General features: G+C 41.0%; 1 protein-coding gene across 5 annotated transcripts in view; it reads left to right on the forward strand.

The window, feature by feature from the left end:
• mical2b (microtubule associated monooxygenase, calponin and LIM domain containing 2b) overlaps window positions 1–26,349 on the forward strand; it is a 58,693-nt gene that overhangs the window by 4,794 nt on the left and 27,550 nt on the right. For all 5 annotated transcript variants that reach the window (XM_026172763.1, XM_026172760.1, XM_026172761.1 and 2 more), the window contains exons 2-11: window positions 14,140–14,531; window positions 15,689–15,896; window positions 18,582–18,698; window positions 19,292–19,393; window positions 21,653–21,808; window positions 21,920–22,020; window positions 22,978–23,235; window positions 24,047–24,162; window positions 24,324–24,450; window positions 25,799–25,889. In XM_026172763.1, the coding sequence (XP_026028548.1) occupies window positions 14,226–14,531; window positions 15,689–15,896; window positions 18,582–18,698; window positions 19,292–19,393; window positions 21,653–21,808; window positions 21,920–22,020; window positions 22,978–23,235; window positions 24,047–24,162; window positions 24,324–24,450; window positions 25,799–25,889 (1,582 nt within the window). In that variant the 5' untranslated portion in view covers window positions 14,140–14,225. The remainder of the gene's footprint in view (window positions 1–14,139; window positions 14,532–15,688; window positions 15,897–18,581; window positions 18,699–19,291; window positions 19,394–21,652; window positions 21,809–21,919; window positions 22,021–22,977; window positions 23,236–24,046; window positions 24,163–24,323; window positions 24,451–25,798; window positions 25,890–26,349) is intronic.

Below are 26,349 nucleotides of genomic sequence, written 5' to 3' on the forward strand. Positions count from 1 at the left end.
ATTTGGACTCATCAGACTAAAGCACAGATTTCCATTGGTCTAATGTCGATTCCTTGTGTTTCTTGGCCCAAATAGATCTCCTCTGCTTGGTGCTTTTCCTTAGTCTTGGTTTCTTAGCAGCTATTTGACCATAAAGTCTCCTCTGAACAGCTGATGTAGAGATGTGTCTGCTACTGGAGCTCTGTGTGGCATTTATCTGGGCTCTAATCTGAGGTGCTGTTAGCTTGTGATTTCTGAGGCTGGTGACTCTGAATTTATCCTCAGCAGCAGAGGGTACTCTGGGTCTTCCTTTCCTGGATCGGTCCTCATGTGAGCCAGTTTCGTCCTAGTGCTTGATGGTTTTTGCAACTGCACTTGGGGACAAGGTTTGAGTAATTTTCTGACTGACTGACCTTCAGTTCTTAAAGTAATGATGGACTGTTGTTTCTCTTTACTTAGCTGATTGGTTCTCGCCATAATATGAATTCTAACAGTTGTCAAATAGGGCTGTTGGCTGTGTACCAACCCGACTTCTCCACAACACAACTGATGGTTCCAACCCAATAAGAAGGCACGAAATTCCACAAATGTACTATTATTTGGTGTACAAATAACAAAAGTAATATTATGGTAAATGTATAAATGTGTTCTTTGGTTCCCAACTTTTGACACTAAAACGTTTGACTTACTTGTGTGTACTAATTTACTTGAAAGCGCTTCTGTTTATTTTTTTAGCAGCTGAAGTTTTACTTGAAGCAGGCTTGTGTTGGGAAATGGATTTTTAATTCTCCATGTGCGATTACTTTATGTAATTCTTTACTTGATGCTCCCCCGACCAATGCAAAGAAACTCATTATTTTGAAACCTTTTCACAACATGGTAAATTCATGTTGTGACATTACGTATTTGCTTTTTATTTGTGGGATTGTCCACCGGCAGAATTTCCAGTGTTATGTTGTCTTGTGTTGTTTTGTGTTGTGATGGACATGACCAACTTGAAGCCACCCACTTGATTTAAGCTGTTGGTTTTTGGTGTTTTGAACAAGACGGCACAAGCCTGAGGCGGTTCCTGAGAAACAAAGTACAGCCCACATTGGCTAATATGTCTGACACATTGTTAGCTGGTTAATCTTCCTTTCTGTGTCCACAATTTACAAAATGGCACGCATTCATGATTCTTTAATTACTTAAAACCGTTGATTTAGCCCTCAAACTTATCAGGAAAGTATTAACTAAGTGAGCCAGAGAAACGGCCGTTTCTCAGACTTCTTCTGAAGTCTTTTTTGGAGTCGCCCCCTGCTGGCCACTAAAAAGACTGCAGGTTTGGAGGCACTTCCATGTAAGCTTCACACTTCAGGCCTTCTGTGCTTCTGTAGTGGTCTATATCAGTCGTTAGTGCTCTTGTGACTATCAAAGAGCACAATCTGCTGCAGTCGGTGAAAACATTCATTAGATGTGTCGTGTCTTCTTCAGATAGCAGTTGAGTGTTGAGCGCAGCTTCAGTTGCGAGGTGGGACTTGCATAGAGTTGTTTTTCCAGCACATCTCACAGTGTTGATCAGATTGAGATCTTTTTGGTTTTCATGCAGTTCTTGAGCAAGTTTTGCTGTTGTGATGCACGCTGAATTACACTGCCACCTGGTCTGACACAAAGCTTGTGCAATCATCAACATCCACGTGAATGCAGGTTTACCAGCTGAACTCACTTAGCTCATCACATCACAGGGTTTCCCCTTTTGAGACAAGTGCTGTATAAATACTACAGTTTACACACTGTAAACTCCCTGCTATTGTTGGCGCTTCTGCTGCTGGGCATATTTCTGACATGTTCCATCATGTAAATTGATCAAGTATCTGTGTAAGATTCCACACCGAGGAATAATTGCTGCTGATCTCATTTACAGTCATTCTTTTAGAAGATAGGAGGAGGAAGAAGAAGGTAAATAAAAGTCAGATTAGCTGAAGCTGAATTGTTTGCATGGTGAAAAAGGCTTTCAGTCGTCCCATAAGACTGGAAAACACTCCATAACAAAGGGCCGTTTCCTGCTACTACCTTCGGCCACCTTTGTGGTGTTCCTTGTCAATAAAGCACCTGATGTCACAGAACATGTTGCGATGCTTCTGGTCTCAGCAATACCAATTTAGGCAATTTATGTCGCTAAGACTTTCCTTTTACAGTCAGATTAGTTTTATTGCTGTTTACTGAGTGTTCGAACACTCCCCTGTTGTTCGGTGCAACCTTTGTACCAAAGAGGACTAACAACACGATGCCTTTATTAGTAGATTGTATGTACAGAAACAAACCCATTGTGGTATAGTAAATCCCTAAAAGGAAATTTCAGCTCTTCAAATTAAACTCTGAAAATTGACTGGCTGTTGAATACAGACTTTATCTTGGTCTTGATATATATCCCTGTTAATTCTGAAGAGCAGAACTCATTCAGAGTTCTCGGACCATGTGTCATTCTTCACTTCATGGTATGTACAAAATGTAACATGTTAACACTGAATAACAGCTTTTGAGTTTTAATCAGCTCTAAAGAATCGGCTCTTTTGTACTGAAACACTGAAGTAAAAGTAAACAAGTAAATCATGTGGATTATGTAGTAGTTGGTTACTGCTGCTGGGTATTATCTTAGTGCTTCATTCACATGCAGACCCAGTCTACCTTTGTAAGATTTTAGGTGGCTTGAAAAAAATTTCCTATAAAATATCTCTGTGCATCTTTTTAAAGAGATTAGAAAATAGTTATTTGCGTTTTTCAGAGATTTTTCGCTCGTGACTTAAAGTCTAAATCTTTACAGTTTTTTGCAAAAACATTTTCTGTGTTTTGTTCTGTTAGTAGTTTGCAAAGTGCGACGATGGCACTAACCCATCGGCCTGAGTTTGAGAGCAGGTGTTATCTGAGTTTGGTTTGTGACTTTGCTTTTTCTGTACATATGAATCTGGAGGGATTTGCATGCATTTGAATTGTGGATATTTGGAGCTTTCAGCTGCCTTATTTACATGTGATGAGCCAGACTGGATGCAAATCTTACTTCCTTTTTCTTCCTTACGTAGTTCCTTTATTCATCTGTAAGGAGAAGAAGGAACAATGATGGGTCCGATTGTATTCATGTTTTTTTTCCTGAATGCTTTTGGTCAGTATATCTGGGGTTTTTTGTTTTCTTTTAAAATTCACTGAGACTTCCTGAAAAATCAATCAATATGGTGACACAATCCTCTGAGCCTAACAGTCTGCTGGACTCCTATATGATTCTTTACTTTTTTCGTGGCACTTTGTTATCCTGCTTTCAGTTTGTAACTCTGTATTTGTTTCAGTCGGCAGCAGTTTGAAATGCTATATGACTGAACTTTACCATCATGGAAGTTATGCTGTAAAGGTTCAGCTGTATCCTTGGAGCTGGAAGGGCAACAAAATTTGTCAAATGGGCCAAAAATGCATGAATAAATGTGTAGAGATGCAATTATTATTGAGCAGAACTGAGTTCAGCTTCTTTGTATGGCGCTCCACAGTAGTCCCAGTTCCTCATGTGGCCCCTCTGCTTTATGCTCACTATTGGTTTCATTGTGGTAACTTATAGAAGTGAAATTCTTAAGCTGTGATAAGCGTGTGTATGATATCTCAAGAAACACAGTTCTTGGTATCTCTGACTCGTGTGGCCTGGACAGTATTAAAATACAATACTTAAGGAGGACACTGGGGAATGTAAGAAGTTCTGAGATGCAACAGGAAGCAGTAGTTTCAGATGTGCCGTTATAAACCTGAAAATGTAACACACTTTTCTTACAGGTGAGTCTCTTTTAGTAAATCTGGTAAAACTATTCTGTGTTGGAACAAGCTCAATAATTGTTTTGATATATTCTTTTAGAATACATTCTTGTTAATTTACTCATTGTCAATCAAACTCGCTGCAACACAGGATTGTGTAATCATGTATCCCCTGACGTCTGTGGGCTTCATGTAGGTGAGGAATGCAAACGTGGCAGTGAGGGGTCAGGTGTTGTCCTGTACAGTTATAGGTCTGACTGACAGAACGCACATGCTCAAGATCACAATTGGAACCTGAGAGCTGTCGACTGTGTGCTAGGATACGTGTCAACCTCATTGTTCTTCCTGTGGTTGTCCTTGGAAGGTTGTGAAATTGCAGATAGAAATCACAGACTGTACATAAAAGATGGATTCGTTTTTCTGCCAGAAACTCAAACAGTGGGAAATGATTCAGTACAACTTAATGTTGCACAGGGTAAATGGACTGCTACTAATTTTTAAGTGTGTGTTGATAGCTCTGCATACAGTAGGACAGCGCTTGTTGAGAGCACAGATTTAAATTGAACCCTTTTAACCCTTTAATTAGTGTGCACGAATATCAGTAAATTTGTTACATCATCATAACATTTGCTTGGTTCTTTATTCCTTTGTTTAATTGCTTTTGCACTGTCCACTTCCTGCTGTGACAAAACAAATTTCCCACGTGTGGGACTAATAAAGGTTATCTTATCTTATCTTATCTTTAGTTTCCCCCCCATTTTCTATGATAAAATGGTTAACAGGAAGAGTTGTCTAATAAAGTACATACGCTAGCATAATAGTTGTAGTGTTAGGCTTTTGTCTAATTTAAAAAAGTGAAGAAGAATCATAGCTTTTGCTTTATTTTTCAGATTTGGAGGTGGGCACTTGAAAAGCCTCAAGTGGCCATTCTAGGATCGAATGTTTTTGGCACTTCTGGCTTAATTTTATAGGCCTCAGAGTTGTTGCTTGGTGTACATTTAAAATGACATGTGTGACTTACCCAATGGCAGATCACATGATCCAAGTTGCAGCAGAATCTCCAGTATCTCCATGTGTCTTTGTTAAGGAGCTTAACAATATAAACCTTTTTGCTTAATTTAACTCATTTTACACTTGCAGGTCTACTTGCACAAATGCACAAATACCTTTTTGCCTGTATCCTGTACTTTTACATAATGACCCACTTCACTGTGTCTGCCACCCAGGGGATACCAAATATGTAGCTGACGAAGAGTTTGGCCCCCCTTTGAGCTCCTTATCTGTAGGTTAAGTATGGGTGTGTCGTTTTCAGATGTGGGCTTAACTGATGTGCCTATAAGATATTGTCCCTGTGAAAGGCATTTAGCAGCGTGAGCAGCAATGACTTTGTATGTTTCTTTAGTTCTTCAGAAAGCGTCTGCTGAGTGAGAGTAAAGAATAAAATGAAAATCTAAAACAACTTCTTACTATGGGACAAGTCTGAACTGCACACACACATTATTGTGTCTCCTTGTTAGCTGTCTCATGTCTCTTGTGCAAATTTGTCTGTTTTTGTCCTAATGGCAATAATGTGAGGGGGGAAAAAGCAGGACCAAGGCTGCTTTCTGGGTCTCTTTTCCTCTTATACTAACAAACTAGGCTTATGTGAAATAGGAGGCCACATAATAAAAAGAACTCAACAAAAGATGGTAACCCTTTGATCTTAGCGTCCTCTTTGCTATAGTAGCTCACCTTCTACTAGCTGGTGCACTGCTCTGTGTTGCAGCTACACAATTTATGGATGCATCTTGCTAGCGTTAGCTGATAACTAAATATGGACCCTTCTGGCTCCAAAATGGTGAAAATGCTGATGTTGAGACGTCTAACTGCAGATTCCAAACACAATGAGTGATTTTTGCAGTGGCTATGTCCAGCTTTTATTTACAGTCTTTTCATGACGCACCAGGTAGTTAGGAAGTAGGTGTTGGGGACTGGGTGCTACGCAGATGAATGTGTAAATTATACTCACTGTCATTTTGTTTTCCTTATTATATTATGCAAGATGATGATGATGATGATAATGGATTGCATTTATATAGCGCTTTTCGAGACCCTCAAAGCGCTTTTACAATACACTATTCATTCACTCTCGCATTCACACACTGGTGGAGGCAGCTACAGTTGTAGCTACAGCTGCCCTGGAACAGACTTACGGAGGCGAGGCTGCCATATCGTGCCATCGGCCCCTCTGGCCAACACCAGTAGGCAGTAGGTGAAGTGTCTTGCCCAAGGACACAATGACCAAGACTGTCCGAGCCGTGGCTCGAACCGGCAACCTTCCGATTACAAGACGAACTGCCAACTCGGATGGATTCAATCTGTTGATCTTACAGCAGCGATTTAGGCTAACAATGGACTAGAAATACAGAAGGCTGTGAGTGGTTTATGGGAGGAAGAAGGGAAATTGTTTTCCTTGTGAAATTGTCCTTCAAGTCTTACGTAGTCAGAAGGTTGAGCTCAGTTCACTGGCTCAGTTCTTACTAAATGAATGGCTAGAAATGATACTAATACTAAATGATACTAATGTAAGCCTAATGCAGTTGGATCCAGGAACCCTGCAATAAATCAAATCTTCATCTGGAGGTTTTATTGACACTGTTTAGTGTGGTCATTTTAATGGCTTTAGCTTGTGTGTGTCTCTCGAACTGTAAGATTTTTAAGAGGTGTTTGTCCTTTCATTATTTAATTTTCACTCATTTGTGATCATTTTGTGCTAGTGTAGGGTCTGATGCAGTCACTTTTTGTGTGATGCGTCTCTGAAGACAGCAGCTCCACACGTTCCAGCTGTTCATATTTCCTGTTTTTCATAACCAATCCCTGCTGCTGTCTCCTGGCCAAGTCCTGCACTCCAATCAGATTCAAATTCCTTAAATTTCAGTTCTCTGAACTCTACACCCCCAGTTTGTATTTTTCCCTGTCATTTCTCGCTCTGTTTTGGCATCCAGTCTGTCTGGGTAGAAACGTGTTGACTCGGCTTTGATCCCTCTCTCAGAGCACTCTTGGACAGGCCATTAACTTCACACAACTACAGTTCTGTTACGTGGCAAGTAATTAATTTTTTTCAAACAAAGTCTTGTGACCTACAACTGAAAAGCTTTTACACTGTTTGTGGCAGATTATTAAAATAGGCTCGAACACCTCATCTGTCATTGAGGGTTGGAGACTGGGTTCAATATACATCTTTGTCATTCTGTCAGTGAGTTTCCAATTAGTCTTTTGTTGTCATTCAGAGGTCAGTTTCAAAAAGCATAAAATGTAAGCGTCTAATTTTGGTTTCTGTGAATATCCTATTCCACAAAAACACAAACTCTTTGTTCCCAAGGGTGGGAGGGAATAAAGCTTCCTGGAAATATTTTATTTGCAAATTACTTTGTGATGAATAAATGGCGCGATATATTTAGCTGCCTCTCCAGTGAAACGAGAACGAACCCCGACTGCAGCCGGCCACAGCGGTCATGTTCTGCTCCATAGTTTTGATAAGGTGCAGGGATCGGTTCTCCCCCTGATGCAGGTTCTGGGTTCTAGTTCAAGTCTTAACATAAGACAAGATCTGCTCTTGAATTATACTTAGGACTGCTAGACAATAAAACTTTCAAAATAAAAGCAAAAGCGCTGTCTCTTTGTAAACTGACCACAAATAGTTTCATTCTCTGACAGATTTTTTTAAAGAGTACAACAACAAAACCACACAATCGATTAGCTGCCAAATATGCCACTTGGGTTGCCTGCCCAGGTAAAATCTGTTGCATACACCAGCATTACTACTACACCACTAAACTGTAATGGGTAACGCCAGAAGTACAGATGTTAATTAATCCTTTAGTCTGTGTCCGACAAAATTTCAGTAGATGATCCTTTCAGATTGAGCGTGCAGCACAAAACTTATAATGTAAAACAAATGAAAGCAGACAGTCGTTACATTCAGAATACCTGACCACAGTCGGTGAGTTTTCATGGTAGATGACTTTATTCATCTATCAGATGTGTTGGCTAATCTGCTCTAAACACAGGTACGGGTAGCTTTACTTTCTCTGGATCTTATATTTGCATCTAGATGCTTTTTAATTTAGTAACTATACTCGCAGGACTAGTTTGAGCTGCTGCAGTTGCTGAGCTAACTCACTGATTCACCAAGTGACCGTTTTTGACTCAAACGTTTCTTTCCACAGTTTTCCACCTTTGCTCGACATTTGTCTTGTTCCAGTAATTTGATATTAACTAGAAAAATCATGCTCTCTGAATTTAGAGACTGGAGGATGATTATAAGGAGCATGACTTGCAGCTGAGGTCAGTATCCTAAAACTTGGCTATTTAGGCTGCAAAAGCTCAGTCCCTTTTATAATACAGTTATTGACTGTGCCCATGCCAGCTGCTTGACTGAGCAAGTCCTCAAACTCTAACATTATTTCAGATTTATAAAAAATGTGACAGTGTCCACAAATCCTTCAAACTGAAAGTTGACCATTGATTGATCAATCAAAAAAAAAAAAAAAAATCATTTCTATAAGTTAAAAGCTTTAATCTACTGTCAGTGCTCCTTATAGTTATTCCTCCACATGAATGTAGGATTCTGTGTAATGAAACATAAAGTAGTATACAGCTTTGCATTACATTTACAAATGACCACCAGTGTTGTAACGTTTGGGAGCGTTTCATCTTATAAATCCAGAAACTAGCCAGTTCTTCGAAGTATGTGACGTATGGAAGATGCTCATTTGTACCAGAGATCGTGGTATCAGTCACATGGGAAAGAGCAATGTGTACTCTGTATTGTTTTAAATGAACTGAGAAGTGTTACAGATCACACGTTTTCCAAAGGATACAAAGGAAAACTGAGAGTCAGCAAGTGCAGTTATAATGGGTAATGATGTGTTGTCATTGTGACTGAAGTGTTGCTTTGTTTGAAGTCCAGGGACACATTTCTCCTGCTCTGCTTGTCACCTGTACGCTCCAGTTCTTTGTAACTAAGGGACTTGTTATCTTGTGCAGTTTGCAATCAGGTAAACAGACGTAGCTCTAAACTTGCTCTGATTTCTGACCTCCTTTGACTTCCTGGAGATGTGAAGGATTTGGGAATCCCAAACCCTGGGTGTTGTCTGGGTGTGTCACTTTGAAAGCAGCTGATATAGCTTGCTGTCAAGATTTATAATGCTGCAACAGCTTTTCTTGAAAGACAAGATTCAGATAAGTACTAAGTGAAGGAAAGCCCTTGATTTTTAACCACACAGATTCCCTCAGGCCTTCTCTGTGCTCACTTTAAATGTCATTACAGAGCCATCTCAGCCCATTTAATGTAATGGACAACCTCTGGATATATATTTATTTTATGCCTGAAATAGTCTCCACAGGTATTGACTTTGTGCATTCATTAACATACAGAACAATCAGTGCAAAGAGCCACGATGAAGTGTTTATAGGATGCATTTAGTGTTTTTCCATTACTTTAAGAAACAATGGTTATAGTAAAAGCATATAGTTTTTTATCTGAAGTATATAGTAAAGCCTGGAACAAGGTAATCATGCAAAATAGTCTTTTTATTTGTGAATGAAACATTGTTGTTTAGCTTTGATTGTGCTTTGCCATTCACATGAACAGAATCAACGCTTTGGGGTTTCCTTACCTGGATGATTGAGCATGCATCAAGACATTTAACCCACTTTGACAAGTGCAGCTCAAATTATTTAGGTTCTGTCCACATGGTGTGGAAAAAAATAAACTGTGACGTCTCTCCGATATCAACTGCTAACTAAGCAGAGGCTCAAAGAGGGATAGTATTACATTAAACAGATTCCCCCAACACACACGTTCACACGCTGAGTCAACCCTGACCTACAAAACCAGTTTGAAAAGTAGAAAATGGCTTTTAAATTCATTTTAGATTTGTATTTTCTTTCTATGTATGCTTAGTTTGTACTAAATTAACTTAAAAATAATCTTTCTCTTACTTTGGTCATTGGTGCAGTCTCTCAGTTCACCCTGAGTCTGAAACGAGCTGTTTTAAGCTCCCTTTAAGCCACCTGTCTTCTAACTGGCTGCTGCCTGTAAACAGAGCCTGCTGGGTGGGGTACTATGCACAGCCAGTGCTGTGTTCCTTAGATAGTTATGATAGGAATACCACTGTCATTGACATCATCTAGAGATAAGGATTAAAAAAAACAAAACCTGACATGGAGCCTTTAGATGCAGCCGGTTCTTTTGTCTCAAAGAAACTCTTTAAACGCACATTTCCTTTCTGTAGTTTGCACAAGTGCACATACACATGCCTTTAACATGTATCAGGATGGTATCACAAACACACAATGTATGCATACGGTGCATAAATAACTATCCATAAGTGATCTAGCCTTGTGTTACTTCTGAAGTGTTCTTGTATTTCATATCACATCATCACTGTGGACACCCGACACAACTAAAATGACTAACCTAATTAAAAGGTCACTCATTCAAGTACTCGGGAATAGAAATATACAGTGTATGAATGCTTGGTGTCAATAGACTTGGACGTGTGTGTGGAGGGGCTGTCAGGTGTAGGTTCCACTTACAGGGCGGTGAGACTTGGAGGCCCAAATTGTATTCATTTGTAAACTTTAAGTGCATACTGCATAAAATAGGAACACGATACTTCAGTATGACCTTGCACCGTAAACTTTATTCCTCTTGCTGTAGGAGGAAAAGGCATTAAAAAAGCTGCAGACATTCATCTGTTGCGTTAGTTTGTGACTGAAACAGGCCTTGAAATGCAGGCTGATATGGATATACTGTGAGACAGAAGTGAGCTTGGAAGGCGATACAAAGTAAACCACTTCCTCTATCATGCTTCCCAGAATGCACCCTGCCAGATGTGGTTATATACAGTAGTAGTACAGCTTCCAAGGTTAGGACTTTTCCCATAACCCTCCAGCTCTGTGAATCTCAACACACACATTACTATATTTTTCTCCTGACCCAGCTGGTCAGTGGGAGCTGCAAGTAGAACAGTTGGCTTCCGTGCTGTTTTCAGGACGCAGTTTCCAAACACATTCCTCGATATTTTTTATTTTTTTAATTTTATTTGCTCTGAGCCGTGTCTCAAGTTTCCTTTAGAATTGATATGGAAGGGAGCTTAAATGTGAAACTAGTATGGGTGTTTTGCTAGGCAAACTGCTAAATGCATTCATGTATTATTTCAATTAGATGGGAAAACCGGCAACAAAGCTTTAGAAAACTTTCTCCATTAAAATGGCACGAAGGGTCTAAAATAAGCATGTGTGAGTGTTTCGGGGGAGGAATAGTAATTGAGACGCTACTGTCTGCTGCCAAACTGTTCGGTAGCAGAGACCTGAGCCCCCCTTTGGGCCACTCAAGGATTTAAAGGGAAGGTCTGTCTTTCTTGCGGAGTGTGGGGAATGTGACTGGCACAAAGTGAAGGCCCCACCAGGTGTTCTGCTGCATGCACATCCCTTGCCGTGACGCACACTCTCCTGTACAAACACAGATTTTCATGCGATTCTGTTTCAGGTCTTTTGGATGCCGTGTGCTGCGTGCGTAAGCGCGCACGTCGGCTCCCGTCTGTAGATGAAAGAAATGCGATCCCTCTCGCAGCTCCTCCAGGAAAGCAGATTCCATGACTGTAACAGTGATGCTGAGAGGCTTCCAGCGATTGGGATGTGATACTTTGACAGAGATGTTATCCAGGAAATGGTTTGGCTTTGGCTTCAAATAACACGCAAGCCTGTTTTTGGGGATAGTTTGAGACGTATAGAATAAAAAATACTTTTTAATATTAAGGAAGTTACTGAGTCGAAGCATATACAAGGAGGTATTAAGCAAAGTAAAATTCTGAAACGTTTAAACTTTTATTTAAAGAGTAGAGATTGAAGCTAGAGATAATTGCGTATTACAGTTTGTTGTGGAGGAAGTAGTGCAAAAAAAGATGTTTGTGGTAATTTAAGATGGTCTATTCAGCCGAGCAGCTCCAAAGCACGTTCCAACAAACATAACAGAGTCGGGGGTGTCATGGCGTGGCCAATGGAGGACTAACAGAAAAGCGATGGGGCCCACAGGAAGTCTGAAAAGCTGATTTCAACCCTGTGCCCTCATACAGATGGAATTACACAGCAAGTAATACAAGAGTTAAACACTGAATAGTTGTTAAATGAGTATTTAGAATCTTTACTTAACAGTTAAATAAAGAAAATAAAGAGTTACCAGGCATCTAAATAGTACGAAGCACAACATTTGCATGGCAAAATATGATTCAGTAGACGTAGAAATAAAAGTACATTAAAACATTACCTGTAAGTACTTGAGTGCATGTACTGTTGGATCCTGTGAGTCGGTCCTGCTCATGCTTTCATCCACTGGTGCTGGCCACTTGCCTAATAGTAGGGATGTAGTTGTGGAGATGAGGGAAGCTTAATTTAGGGTCAATGACATATCTTAAGCAAGTGACTAGTACTGTTTTGAGGATTTATACTCATGCTGATGTTCCCGTGGTGCTTTGCTGAATGCACTAGTCAGCAGTAGGGATTCTCAGCCAGATGTCTTGTCATTTGAAATGTCAAACAGATGAAGTGAATGTGGTGTGCATGCTTGGAAGTGTTATGTATGCAGAGAAATCAGCTGAAGCGTAGAATTTAACTGTCAAATGTTGTGACATTTGACGACTTTTGGCCCTCAAAGCACTGGAATCGCCAAAAGTGAAGGCAAGTACATGTTAACTAAAGGCAGTATGAGCCTATGTCTCACTGAACATTAGACTTATTAATCATTTATTTAAAAAAAAAAAAGAAAAGTGTGACATCAAAAACAAAGGTCCAGTATTAATGACTGAGATATTAAAGTGAAAATATCATTAATCTTATTTTCAAGCTTCGTATTTTAATTCTTGAACTCCTGAAATTAAAAAAACGAAACTACTGGGAAACTGTCAGAGCGCTCTGTTTAAAACCTGAGCCTTTGGATCACAGGAACTAGTTTTGCATTCGCTGACCTAGTAATCTGAAACTCTCCATGTTTAACATGAACATCCACCAGCTGAACAGTACATGTACATGACAAATTTAGAGGCTGCTTTCTTTCAGCGTTGCATTTACATCGACAGTGACAAGGTGGGTGTTTACTTTCCTGAATAGGAACATTTTGTGGTGATTAATTGGTCAGGTTGTGAGAAATGAGTTGAGAAGCATTTCCCAGAAAGCCGTTTATAAGCTTTTACAGGGTGGATGAATGTTCTTCAAACTTTGGGATTAAGTTGTTAATATTCACATAATCCATCCTTAAAGAATTGAATAGTGCAGCTATCAATGCTTTTATGATGCGACTGTTGACTTCAACAATAGAGACTCATGGATTTGGGACAGGATGTCCAGACTTGACATGTGCAGACTATACTTATAACATCTCTTATGGAACGAACTGTCTCAGGATAAATACTCAGCAGAGAAGTGCTGCTATCTTGATATTTGGTCGTCATCTTCATGAGCTCTTAGTTATGAACATAAATCAGTTTGCACGGTTTAGAAGAAGTGATGTATTCTTCCTTAGCTTTTGCTTTTTCCACATTTTGAGCCTCCCTGAGTTGCTGCTGGCACATAATTATAACTGTGAAAGTGTTTTCTCTGTATTTCTGCAGCTACAGGGTTTGAGCTGCTCCCATGACTGCTCAGCTGAACCCTCCAAATGCACATGGGGTCATAATCCTATCAGGTAGTCGGGGCAAATATCTTTGTTGCACAGTGGACAAAAACTATGTTCAGCTTATTAAGACTGTTTGAACTCCACAGGCTTGTCGTTGGCTGGAGGTGGATGTGTAGGCCTGTACAGGGATGTATTGGTAAAGCAGTGCTAGTCCCCGGATACCTCACACAGAATGCAGGACATGACACTCTGGCTATATGAGACAACATGCTGACCTCTGCAATTTACGTTTGAAACGTGACCTTGCAGGAACTACAAGGGTGTTTCCAGACAGCGATGCAAAATGAATACTTGAAAGATGTCACTGCAGTCGCAAACATGACCAGAACGGAGCAGGGCATAAGCACCTCATCTTTTTGTAATTATTATAACAAAGTAATCTCGTCACCTTTGACAAATATTGAAGTCTTTCCTGGCGGTTATTTGTGCATTTATTTTAAAATTGTATCTAAATTGACTTTAATTTCAGAAATCACCAGGACATTAAAACTCTCTATATAGAATATCCAGCTAAACCTGGGGAACAAAACAAAACTTTAGTTTGCTGACTTTGCACCAAATGATAATCTCACCTTTCCCTCGCTGACAGATTTACTTCTGTGAACTCTGTAACAAGTTCTTGGTCTTCTTCCCCTGTGTCTGTTTCTAAAAATCTGTTTTCTTTTATTCAGCTGAACACTGCACAAATGCTGGGAGTCCCGTGCTGACTGTGTGGAAGGAGAGGATAAAAAAAGCGAGAGAGCAAAGGTGGAAGAAAATGATTAAAGGAGAGTGGACACACCGGTCATCAACTGGGCAGATGGGTGAGAAAGAGGATGAGCGTACGGCTCAGGCCAGCCAGCTATTTGAGAACTTTGTCCAGGCATCTACCTGTAAAGGGACTCTGCAGGCTTTCAGCATCCTCTGCAGGCAGTTGGAGCTGGATCCACTGGACCACAGCAACTTCTATAACTCACTGAAGGCGGCAGTCAGCACCTGGAAAGTCAAAGCCCTTTGGACCAAACTGGACAAGAGAGCTCAGCAAAAGGTCTACAGCCAGAATAAGGCCTGCCAAGGCACGAGGGTAAGAAAGACCAAGCACGACTGACCTCTGAAGGTTCTGAAGTGGTTGTGTGATGTTGTTCTGATAGTGTTGAAGGCTGTTGAACAGCAGTAAACACATGATCCAAACTCTGAGGAGTAGAATTAATATAAATCGATGACTGAGATGCATGCAGAAACATTTACTTAGTGTAACCTGTGTTTTTAACACATGCATCCCCAGGCTTTTACCAAATGGCTGCTCTCTGGGAGTTTAGTATTATTTGCTCAAAAACATTATGAAAGTTCACATATGCATTTCATGTGATACAATAAGGATCTCCTCTTTGGTATTTTCTGTCACGTGAGTTTTGTCTCGCCATAAACGAATGGATATTCTGAGCACTGTGTTTAACGCAGCACTGGAAAGCTCATTTCTGAAGGAGAAGATAAGAAGTCTGGAGGGAAATGAGGCCAGAGACTCACAGAGGGGAGATTGACACAAAAGGGCTGGGTTGGGAGTTGGCCAAAAATAACAGAAACTATTATTTCAGGCTTTTTTTTTTCCAGGAGAAAAATGGTGGGCCTAAGGCTGGGTGGGCGATCTCTCTTTTAAAACTGTATCTATTCTCAAAATGAGGGCAGAGGATTTAGCAGTTTGGGACTTTGTAGAGTTCTGTGAATCTATCGGTTTTTCGTTGTTCTTTTTAATAAGGTAGCCGTTAGAAATGTACCCTAACAAAAATTATCCAAATTGCTGTGCTAACTGTTTGGCTACGTAATTTCCTGTGTAGCTGTAAAATAGCTGGAAATGAGGCGCTGACTGTGATTAAAAAGAGGGGCGCTAGCTGCTGCAAGACATTTGAATGATGCTTTCCCACTCCAGCTGCATGCATGGCATATTTGCATTAGGGGTTGAAATTCAGTAATCTGTAAAGTATATGTTTAAGCTTACATGCTGATATTTTAGGTATGTTGAGTGATTCACAACCTGATTGGGTTGAATAACATGCAAGAGAACATTTCAGTTACTGTCTGTTGCCGTTTGCCTTCAGACCTCTCTGTGAGCTCCCTTGTTTTATAAGCTAGTGTTAAACAAGCTAGTACAATGACAGTGAGAGTCAGACAGGCAGACGACATGCTGGAGTTGTTCCTGTGTTGCAGTACAGATTCTTAAAACTGAAATCTTCTCCCATTCAGTGTTTGATCATTGGCGGCGGTCCATGTGGCCTTCGGACGGCCATCGAGCTGACTCTGCTGGGCTGCAAGGTGGTGGTGATTGAAAAAAGAGACACCTTCTCCAGGAACAATGTGCTCCACCTCTGGCCCTACACCATTCACGACCTCAGGGGACTCGGGGCCAAGAAGTTCTACGGAAAGTTCTGTGCTGGCTCCATCGACCACATCAGTGAGCGTGCACACATCATTTGTCTCCTTTTTTTAAGCTTTGATGATAATCTTCCAAACAAACAGCGCAGCAGACTTGTTGAAGTTGACTGAAAGTTAAACTGTGACACACATTCTTTGATTTTTAGCTCTAGGAAGGAAGACTCATCCTAATTCTTTTCAAATGGCTCCAATTTATGATTGAATAATTCATCTGCTTTTAAAGTTATTTACTGACCAGGTTCTAAATGGTTGTAATAGGAAACAAAACACGAGTCCCATGGTATCTTGATAATATAGTCATGAAACAATCTCATTTGAGACATAAGAAAAATGAATTAAAATTCAGTTGCTCTGCCTGTCTGAAATTTTATTAAGCTATAATAATATTTTGGGAAATTTTCCATCTTTTATCTCTTAATGTGGTTTTTGTGAGATCTGAGGAAGTGCAGTGCCAGCTTTGATGTCGGGCTTGTACTTTGGCTGAAAGTTGGTACCATCCTTTAGCCCAGAGGAAGTTGCTACTTTCTCCACTCTGTGTGTAAGGGGTGGGGCACAGACATTAGTGGATGCCCAGGGTTCTTACCCCTTAGTCTTAACTAAACGTGAATTTCCTATGCCAGCTGAAGAGGTGTCAGATTATAAAACAAGTCTGGCAAAAGTTCTACGTTATAGAACATTTAATCGCTCTGAAAATTTTCTAATATTGGTTTGATTTTTTTTTTTTTTTTTTTTATGTATTCATTCTAATCAGATTTTTCAAATTCTAATCTAATTTCATTTCTAATGTTATTTTTGTTTGGAGCGGTATCTTTATGATTTCTTGCATGTGATGCGTTTGAAGCACATTTGTAAAAATAAAATGGGCTGTAAAGTCCTCAGAGTGGCACCGCAGTAGTGCTTTAACAGAGAAAACATGCAAAGTACTGTGAAGCCATAACATGTAAATGGTTCCTGCCTCTGAGTAAGTGCACTGTGTGTGTGAGAAATCACTACTGTGCAGTAAATGCGATGTTGTCTGGCCACAAAACCAAAGCCAACGTCACAGAAGTGGATGTGTGACTCTGTGTCATGTGAGAGGAGGATTGTTTTTCCTGCAGCCTGACTTGCTGCAGCTTGCAAGTAGCGGGGCGATCGTGGCTCAAGAGTTGGCAGTTCGTCTTGTAATCGGAAGGCTGCCGGTTCGAGCCCCGGCTCCCACAGTCTCAGTCGTTGTGTCCTTGGGCAAGACACTTCACCCGTTGCCTACTGGTGGTGGTCAACCTCGCCTCTGTCAGTGCGCCCCAGGGTGGCTGTGGCTATAATGTAGCTTGCCATCACCAGTGTGTGAATGGGTGAATGACTGTATGTAGTGTAAAGCGCTTTGGGGTCCATAGGGACTAAGTAAAGCGCTATTCAAATACAGGCCATTTACCATTCACATTTCCATTCGCACTTGTTGCTCTCCAGCTTTAGTAACTGTCATGTATCTCATTTCAAAGATGAGGTCTGCTGACTCTCTTCACTTCTCGTCACATCTGTACTGTACGGGCATTCTTTGCTAATGCATGTGAGTACAGTGTAAATGCTTCGGCATATCAGATTCTTACAGTAGTGTAGGGGGAATCTTCTTCCAGCTGCTACAGCAGATCATCTGCCTCCATCTCATCCTATCCCTAGCATCCTCCTCCGCCACACCCACCCACTGCATGTCCTTCTCCTAACTTTAATTCATTCTGGAGCACAAGTGGAAACATGTACAAACAACTCGCATTATATTATTCTAAAAACTAAAAAAATCATGCTTATGTTGATTTTAAATTTTGACTCATTGAGAGTCTGTTGCCATGTCTCTGCAAGTATCTACTCTTGTCAGTCTGTTTTATGGTCTGTTTGGTTGCAGTACTCTGTTGTACCAGATTTGTATGTGACAGATCCACACAAGTACGGTGTCCTTGTCTTTGTTGCTTTGGATTCATTCAGTCGCAGCAGCAGCAAAGCTCTATTTTTATAATCCTTGTGATTACCTTTTTGTGTCAGCGGTTCTTCGAGTTATGTGACATGGCCTACTTAAGAAGCATAAAAAGGTTCAAACCCCCAAACTATTTATTTCATGAATAAATAACATTAAAAACTCATCTGAGTCCAATTTCAGCAAAATAAACATCAGCACGAAAGCATCAGTAAACCACATTCCATACCAAAGGTTGTATATATTAAACTTAGTTATATTTGTTCCCCTGCTCATCAACACCCAGAATTTGGGGGTTTTAAACCATTTTTGGTCATTAGTTAATTAGTGCTAAATGACAATAAACGAAAAGCCACCTGTTTTTAAGCCTTCCTAAAGTTTAAGGGTTAGTTGTTGAAAATCCACCCACCATAGCGTTGTTATGGAGGCTTTAGAGCACAGCTTACAGCCTGTAAAGTTCATTCTAACTTTAAAATCCACCCTGGAATGGGCTCGGGTCATTTTTGGCACTTCTCTGTTGGCATAATTTCTTTTTATCCCTGTAAGTTGCTGCTTGGTTAGAAGAATGCCTTTTTTATAATCATGGATCTTGGAGGACGTTGGCTTTTTTTTAAAATTTCCCAGTTTTATTCTGGAGATTTAATTGATGTGTGTCAATAACTACTAAGTATGAAGAATTGCTGTTTTTTGCCAGTAGAGATGGTTCTTTTCTTGGTTTGCTCTGTGAACATACTTGTCTCTTTGCCCCTGCTCCAGGTATCCGCCAGCTTCAACTGATGCTGGTAAAAGTGAGCTTGATCCTTGGTGTCGAGATTCACGTCAATGTTGAGTTCATCAAACTGCTGGAGCCACCAGAGGAGCAGACAGATGTCGGTGAGTATGTCCTCATGAACAAATTCATTACACCAGTGTGTGAGTCAGTGCATTGCTCTACTATGAAGCCATTTTCAGTTCCAAAGTCAGTAAGTATCCTCACAAATACAGAAAGACAAGTGTGTCTGTGGGTGTGTATTTGTGGTATTATCTGTATGTTAAAGTGTCACGAGTGGCAGTGACATGCTGGGACCCGCCTGCATATCTTGGCTATATAAGGAAAGTTCCCTACACACAGTGCATGTTAAAATGATCGCACGTTTGAAGTGTATATAGAGTATTTCTAATAAACTGTGTGGAGAATAAAGAAACTGAGTGTGCTGTTAAATTTTAGTTGAACTCTGTGCTGTGTTTTCTGAAAGTCTTAAAATAGCATGTCCCACACAGCATGTCCAGAAACTTTCTCACTCTAACACTCCAAGGAACATGACACAACTATGTGACACTGAGAGGGTAGTTGAGATCCAACCTCATCTGCTCTGTTTCGTGTTTTTCTTTAAAATCAGCACTTGAGCGTGCCTTCCTGCCTTCCTGCTTGTGTTTTCTTGCACTGTCCTTGAATATCATATATGGTTCCTTGTGTTCTTCCTCAGGTCATGGTTGGCGGGCAGAGATCCGACCCTCTGGCCATCCTGTCTCGGACTTTGAATTTGACGTGGTGATTGGAGCTGACGGACGCAGAAGCACATTAGATGGTGAGAAAAGATTATAGGTTACAGATGCGAGTGGTACTGTGGGTCATACTTTGTTATGGACCTACATTTCAGGAGTCAAAGCTCCGTTTGTTTGTTTTTTTTGTGGAAATGAGGTGAGGTGGCGCAAAGCTGCTTTCGGCCACTTGGTAAAGCATTTCCTGCTGACATAGTTTCAGCTGGAGGCTTAATGGTGCGTATGGGGTCAGAGGGGTGTTCTGGTTCATGAACTGTTGGAGAGCTTTGTTGGCTTTGTCAAAGCGTACAAGTTGCAGTGTTTATTTTCTGCTCGTGTGTGAGTGTGTGTGGCATATGTGTGTTATGAACATGTTTACTTTCCCATAAGGACGACTGATGGGAAGCATCATCCTCCTGAAGGTTTGGTGTCTCCATGACTGCAGAGAAACTCTTTCAACTGCATGTTGCTCCGGGACTTTCCTCCAAGGAATATTCTAAATAGGATTATAATGGTCGACTAGTAGGAGGGGGGTGTTTGTGCAAATTATTTGTTAGGGAAAGAACAACATTATGACTAACTCCTGACTGTCATCTACACTAGATAACTTGAGAATTGCAGCATCTGTATTAAAAATACTAAATTCCCCAATGGTTAGGCCCTGCAGGGATTTTCTTCAGACTTGGAGTAATTCCACATATCCATGATGAGGATGGCAAAGAGTCTAAGAAGCTTGGAAAGAAAAGCGTCTGGACTTCTTTAAGTTGCTTGAAGACGTTTCATCTCTCATCCAAGAAGTTTCTGCAGTTCTAGGGTCAAATGGTGGGGAGTCCCAGATTTAAGCCCTGTGGGAGTGAGAGGGACACTGGACCCCCTAATGATCCTCTACCTAATCACACGAGCCAAGGTGTGAAAACGGGTGTAGGTCACCATCAGCCAAGGTTTCGGGTGAGCTCATTGTGAAACCTAGCCCCACCCTATCATGTGATTTCCTGAGGTCAAAAGGCCCAGGATGTGATGTTAAGGCATCTGGGAAGGGATCTCAACACTGGATGGCAGACAGCTGGTGTCGTAAACCACCGCCTCTGTTCAAAGATGGCCGTTCACAGTGGACATAGATGGCTTCTTTCACTCCTCTTTCAAACCGTCGGCCTTCTCTGTCCAAAATGGGAACATTGGCATCTTCGAAAGAGTGATCTCTGTCCTTGCAGATGGACCGCTGAGTCTTGTCCCGGGATAAAGGATGTGATGTACACTTGGAGCCTGTTTGATAAGTACTTTTGGATTTTGGAGAGTACATTAGCGGTATTGAGGGAATAATATCTACATGCTCCCTCTCATTCAGAGTATTATAACATTTATTGTCAAACGTATGCAGATGACACACAACTCTACACATCAGTGTCACCACATGATTGCAGTTCCCCTACACTTAAACAAAAAGTGCATTAAGCAAATCGGTGGTTGTTTTCACCCCCAAAGAAAACAGCCTATCTAGAAAACATGATGCACAAATTCAGCCTTACATCAGAGGTGCTGGAGCCTATCCCAGCTGTCATAGGCCAAGACGCAGGGTATACCCTGGACAGATCTTCAGTCTATCACAGGGCTGGCACAGAGACGCACTCACAGAAACACCTATAACCACTTGAGACACCAGTTATTTTAACCCCATGCATGTATTTGGGGAGGAAGCCAGAGTACCTGGAGACTCCACAAAAGGCATCTCTTGTAAATCCAGCCTGGATTCAAACCCAGGACCTTATTTCTGTGAGGCAACAGTGCATTTCCCTACCGTGCTAGTACCATAGGAAAAATATTGGAAAAATTAAAGGATTTCAGTCTGAAGCAGATGCAGAAAATCTTGCTTGCACAGTATTCAAATGATCACATCTTCAGCGGATTATTGTAACTGTGTCTTTACAGGTCATAGTAAAACTACAGCTCATTCATAATTCTGCAGAAATCTAACAAACATCAAAAAGGTGGAGCACATTACTCAGTAAAAAAGAAATCACTGCATTCCCTTTGAATAACTTTTAAAATCATTCTCATGTGTAAAGCACTAAATGGACTCTTACTGAGTTACATTTTTAATTCAGCCTTTGCCTTACAAAACATCCAGATCGCTGAGGTCATCAGGAGCAAGCTTACTGTTTTCCCACTATTGGAACAAACAAAGTGAAGCTTTGTGGATTGTATTTTCAATACTTTTGTATTGATTTACCAACTTCAGGAAATAATAAATGATTTGAAATGTTTGAACCCTTTTTTTGTTTTTTGTTTTTCCTCCCCCACCTCTGCAGGTTTCAGGCGCAAGGAGTTTCGTGGGAAGCTGGCCATCGCTATAACGGCTAACTTTGTCAATAGGAACACAACAGCAGAGGCCAAAGTAGAAGAAATAAGTGGCGTGGCCTTCATCTTTAACCAAAAGTTCTTTCTGGAACTCAAAGAGGACACGGGTGAGTCAGGAAAGAATGTTGCAGTGGGAAAATGACAGCTTCTCCCGCTCTAAATGCTGCTCCTTCCTGCGCTAAACGTCCTCTGTTAAGTAAATATGTTCATGTTTGCAGGAATCGACTTGGAGAACATAGTTTACTACAAAGACAACACCCACTACTTTGTCATGACTGCAAAAAAGCAGAGCCTGCTGGACAAAGGGGTCATCATTAATGTAAGTTTACTCAGCTGACTTTGATTTAATCAGACACACAAACATAGATTCGACTCTTCCAGACTCCAATGGGTCACAGTTCACACCCTCCCTCTGTGGTTAACCCTGGTTCCAGGATTCAAAGGCCGTTCCCAAACAGGAATGCGTGCGTGCTCGCCAGACCAGTGAGTGACGGGTCGGCATAGAGGAGGTTGATGAATGGGGTTCTAATTAAACGCTCATGCGCTGCGCTACACACACACACACACACACACACACACACACACACACACACACACCATTAAAGAGATTAGACATTATAAATGCGGTTATTACAGTTGCATTAGGACATCAACTGGATCATATTGGAAAGGCTCCATGTGACCCTCAGTCTAACCACCCAGTAATGTCTGCCAAACCAATTATCTGAAAATACACACACACACACACACACACACACGAGAGTATTAGAGTATTGGGGATGGATTGGCATACGTATGAGGGCTATTTATTAATTTTCTTTCTCTCCCCTCTCACATACCTTTATTACCAGTTCAAGACTATTACATGGATTTCTCTTAAGATCCTGGAAACTCTCCCTAAACCTGTTACAACTATTTCTTTTAAAAAATGTAATTATTTCTTTTAAGATAATTTGTGACGATGAGGTCCCCACAGTGTAAAAGAAGGCAGATGTTTTCCCCCACAGTGGGAGTAATATAGGTAAAGACGCATGTGTTCAGTGAAAGACGGTGTCTTTGTGTTGAGCCTTTTAATGAATTAATTTTTTTTACATCAAGTTTTAGCAGAAATATAAAACTCATTTCTGAATTATCCCGGTTAATATTTCTTCGTTGACCATCAGCCTTGCTGCTTTGATTAAAAATGATGGGATAACACTAACTTTTTAAATATGGTGGAAAAGCAACTGTCAATACAATGTGCCTAAAACTAACTGTCTCCTTCTTCTTAATGCAGGATTACATGGAAACTGAACGGCTTCTGAGTCCTGACAACGTCAATCAGGAAGCGTTGCTCTCATATGCTCGTGAAGCGGCTGATTTTGGCACAAACTACCAGCTGCCATCCCTGGACTACGCCATCAACCACTACGGACAGCCAGATGTAGCCATGTTTGACTTCACCTGCATGTACGCCTCAGAAAACGCCGCCTTGATCAGGGAGAAACATGGACACCAGCTGCTGGTTGCACTGGTGGGAGATAGTTTGCTTGAGGTATGAGAAGTTGTAGCGTTCCCTTTTCATTGACAGTCGCTCGGTTTCTCCCTCCGCTCAGGTTAAGAGTCTGCGTGTCATCCTTGACGGCGCACTGTCCTTCCACCCTCACATCGTACTTTGATCTTCGTAACATTAATCGCTTCCATCCGTCTCACCCAACAGTACTGCCGTGCCCGCGTGTTCAAGTTCAACCATAAATTTTAGCTGTTCCTGAGCTCTGCTGCTCGCACCATCACCAGCTCGTCCATTAACCACATCATGCTTGTCCTTCAGCAGCTTCACTGGCTTCTGGTTCAATATTGTATTGAGTTCAAAATTCTGCTCCCAGCTTTCAAGGCAGTCACTAACCTTAAGTGCCTCCCTGAACTTCTGGGTGCGTTTCTCCATTTCATTGTGGCATCCACCCGTTTGACTGCTATGGGCTCGACAGGCTTCACCTTGTCCGTCCATCACCTGTGGAACTCCCTCCCACCAGACATCCATAACACCGACTCTCTGCTTTCAGATCCCATCTCCAAACACCATCGTTAAACTCCACACACAGTCTGATCGTTTCCCACCTGCTACTCTGGTCATAATAATGACTTTATGTATTGTAAACTTGTTTTATTAACTGTTTTATTGAATCTTTTATTGACTTAATGAGATGTATATTTTTAAGTCTTCTAATGTGATCTTGAGTGTTTTTGACAGGTGCCTAGAATAAAATGTACTTATGTATTTATTTATCAGTGTCGTGAAAGTTGTCCAACACTGCTCTTATTGTGTGCCAGGCTCAGCTTGTGTGTGTCATGCTTTCTGTTTACAGCCGTTCTGGCCGATGGGTACGGGTTGCGCTCGGGGTTTTTTGGCTGCCTTTGACACTGCATGGATGGTGAAGGGCTGGGCAAAAGGAAAGAGCCCACTGGAGATCCTGGCTGAGAGGTGTGTGAGCATGTTCATGGATTCAAACGGATTATGTCTTCTAATAATGCCTGAGCTGGTTTGTTTCCACATGAATGCACTTTTAAGTCATAGAACTCTGGGTTCCTTTTAAAAGCTGTTCTTTCTTAAGTCTGATAGTTAAATCTTTCTTTCTACTCCAGGGAGAGCATTTACCGTCTTCTACCCCAGACCACCCCAGAGAACATCAGTAAAAACTTTGAACAGTACTCCATTGACCCTGCTACCCGCTACCCCAACCTCAACGCCAGCTGTGTGCGCCCACATCAGGTGAGTCCTGTGCTCAACAGGGTACCTGTGAAGGAAGAAGGCAAGAAGTTGCCTTCTACACTTAACAGAAATACTGGATTGAAATCTCTACTTGTCTACCTCATTATAAACTAGAATGTTAGGGGATCGTTTCCACATTAATATGGTAGATGTCACATAAATAAACCCGCGTTTGAAGAGATTTAGATGTTTCAGTTATTCTCCATAAGGCATCGACAACGAGCTCAAACTTTTTCTGAGCAAATTCTCTACAAATTCTGCAGTGTGAGATCAAATCTCTACTGCTGCTGGTGTTTTGGCACCAACCAACTACACCCTCAGTGAGAGCTGCGTTTCTAGATTTACATCGATAATATTCAGCTCTGCAAATAAGGGCAGTAGGGAAACTCAGTATGCTCACTTGAACTATGCAAATATATCACATTTGCCATCACAAATTCTGATGATTCAGCACTATGGTGCAGCTGAGAGGGGTCATCAAGGAGTAATTGCTATGATTCTGAATATGAAAATATGGGGACTGTCTGGTGAAATCAAGAAGGGTGGAATCTGACATCCCTACATTGATATAAACAAACTTATGTGGCTGTTTCATTACATTAACAAAAAAATAAGTAGTCATCAACACCAAACATCTTCAAACCCGTGGTCACACAAATATTCCTGGATTTGGTAAATGGACTGGTTCTTATACAGCGCTTTTCTACTCTTCTGAGCACTCAAAGCACTTTATACAACTTGTGCATTCACCCATTCACACAAGCACATTTTTCTAAGTGCTTTCTAACATTCACACACGCATTCATACTCCGATGGATGCATCGGAGAGCAATTTGTGGTTAGTATCTTGCCCAAGGATATTTGGCATGCAGACTGGGGGAAGCGAATCGAACCACCAACCTTCCGATCGGTAGATGACCTGCTCCTACCGCCTGAGCTACAGCCACCCCCAAATTTTGTCTTTTGTTTTTCGTCTTCATAGCCATTGGACAATAACAGCCAATCAGTTTCAAAAGATCAAAACAGGAAATGAGAAAACATCTCTCAAAGTATTGGTTCTCGTGACACTGGAAGCCTGCAGACTCTGAAAACTCAAATGTTTTTTTTGTGCAGTCAACACAATCATGTAATCTTTCCACTGAATGTGGAAATGAAAGAGTGCCAAGTACATTTTCTTCCAACAGAAACCTTTGTGGTCAGTATCATATATATTGCAGTTCAAATGCCATGTACCAATGTAACATTTAAAGAAAAAAAATATACAAATTTTAGTCGACAGCCTACAGTTTCTATCTGCACATCCCTAGAACCTATATGTCATTAGGCCTCCTGATTTTTGTACTTCCAGGTGCGTCACCTGTTCATTGATGGTCATCAGGGACCAGGTCAGATAGAAAGAGGAGGACCAGCACGTCGATCAGTCAACCTGTCCAGGAAAGGTAGATGTTCCTCCAAGCTACAAAGTGCACTCCAACCATCAAACATGAATAATGGATTTAATTATAATCGTGTCAAGTTGTAACCAATGGTAACATCAAAGAACCTCAACGTTATAGTGCATTACAGAAAAAGACAGTTGATGATAATCGAGCTCTCCTCGTTGTGTTCTTGGACCTTTGCACTTTGAGAGCATTTGATGCATCTGGACAGACCCAGCATGTCGAACAGCTTCATTTTCTGCTGTGTGAGTCTTTAATAGTCACAAATTGGAGATTACAGTCCCAGCCAATCTACTTTGTTCACGGAGCTATAACAAAGAGCAGATTGTAGATGTGCCTAATATGTAGCGGCATAAAGGATTGCTGCCAACTGCTCAGGTGGGACTTAATTAGTCTGTAAAAGCTCCCAGTCTTCTTTTAATAGTAATCTGATCATTCTGACTCATCAGTAAGACCTGGA

The sequence above is a fragment of the Astatotilapia calliptera genome, chromosome 7 (genome assembly GCF_900246225.1).
Source record: "Astatotilapia calliptera chromosome 7, fAstCal1.2, whole genome shotgun sequence".
NCBI classification, from domain to species: domain Eukaryota; kingdom Metazoa; phylum Chordata; class Actinopteri; order Cichliformes; family Cichlidae; genus Astatotilapia; species Astatotilapia calliptera.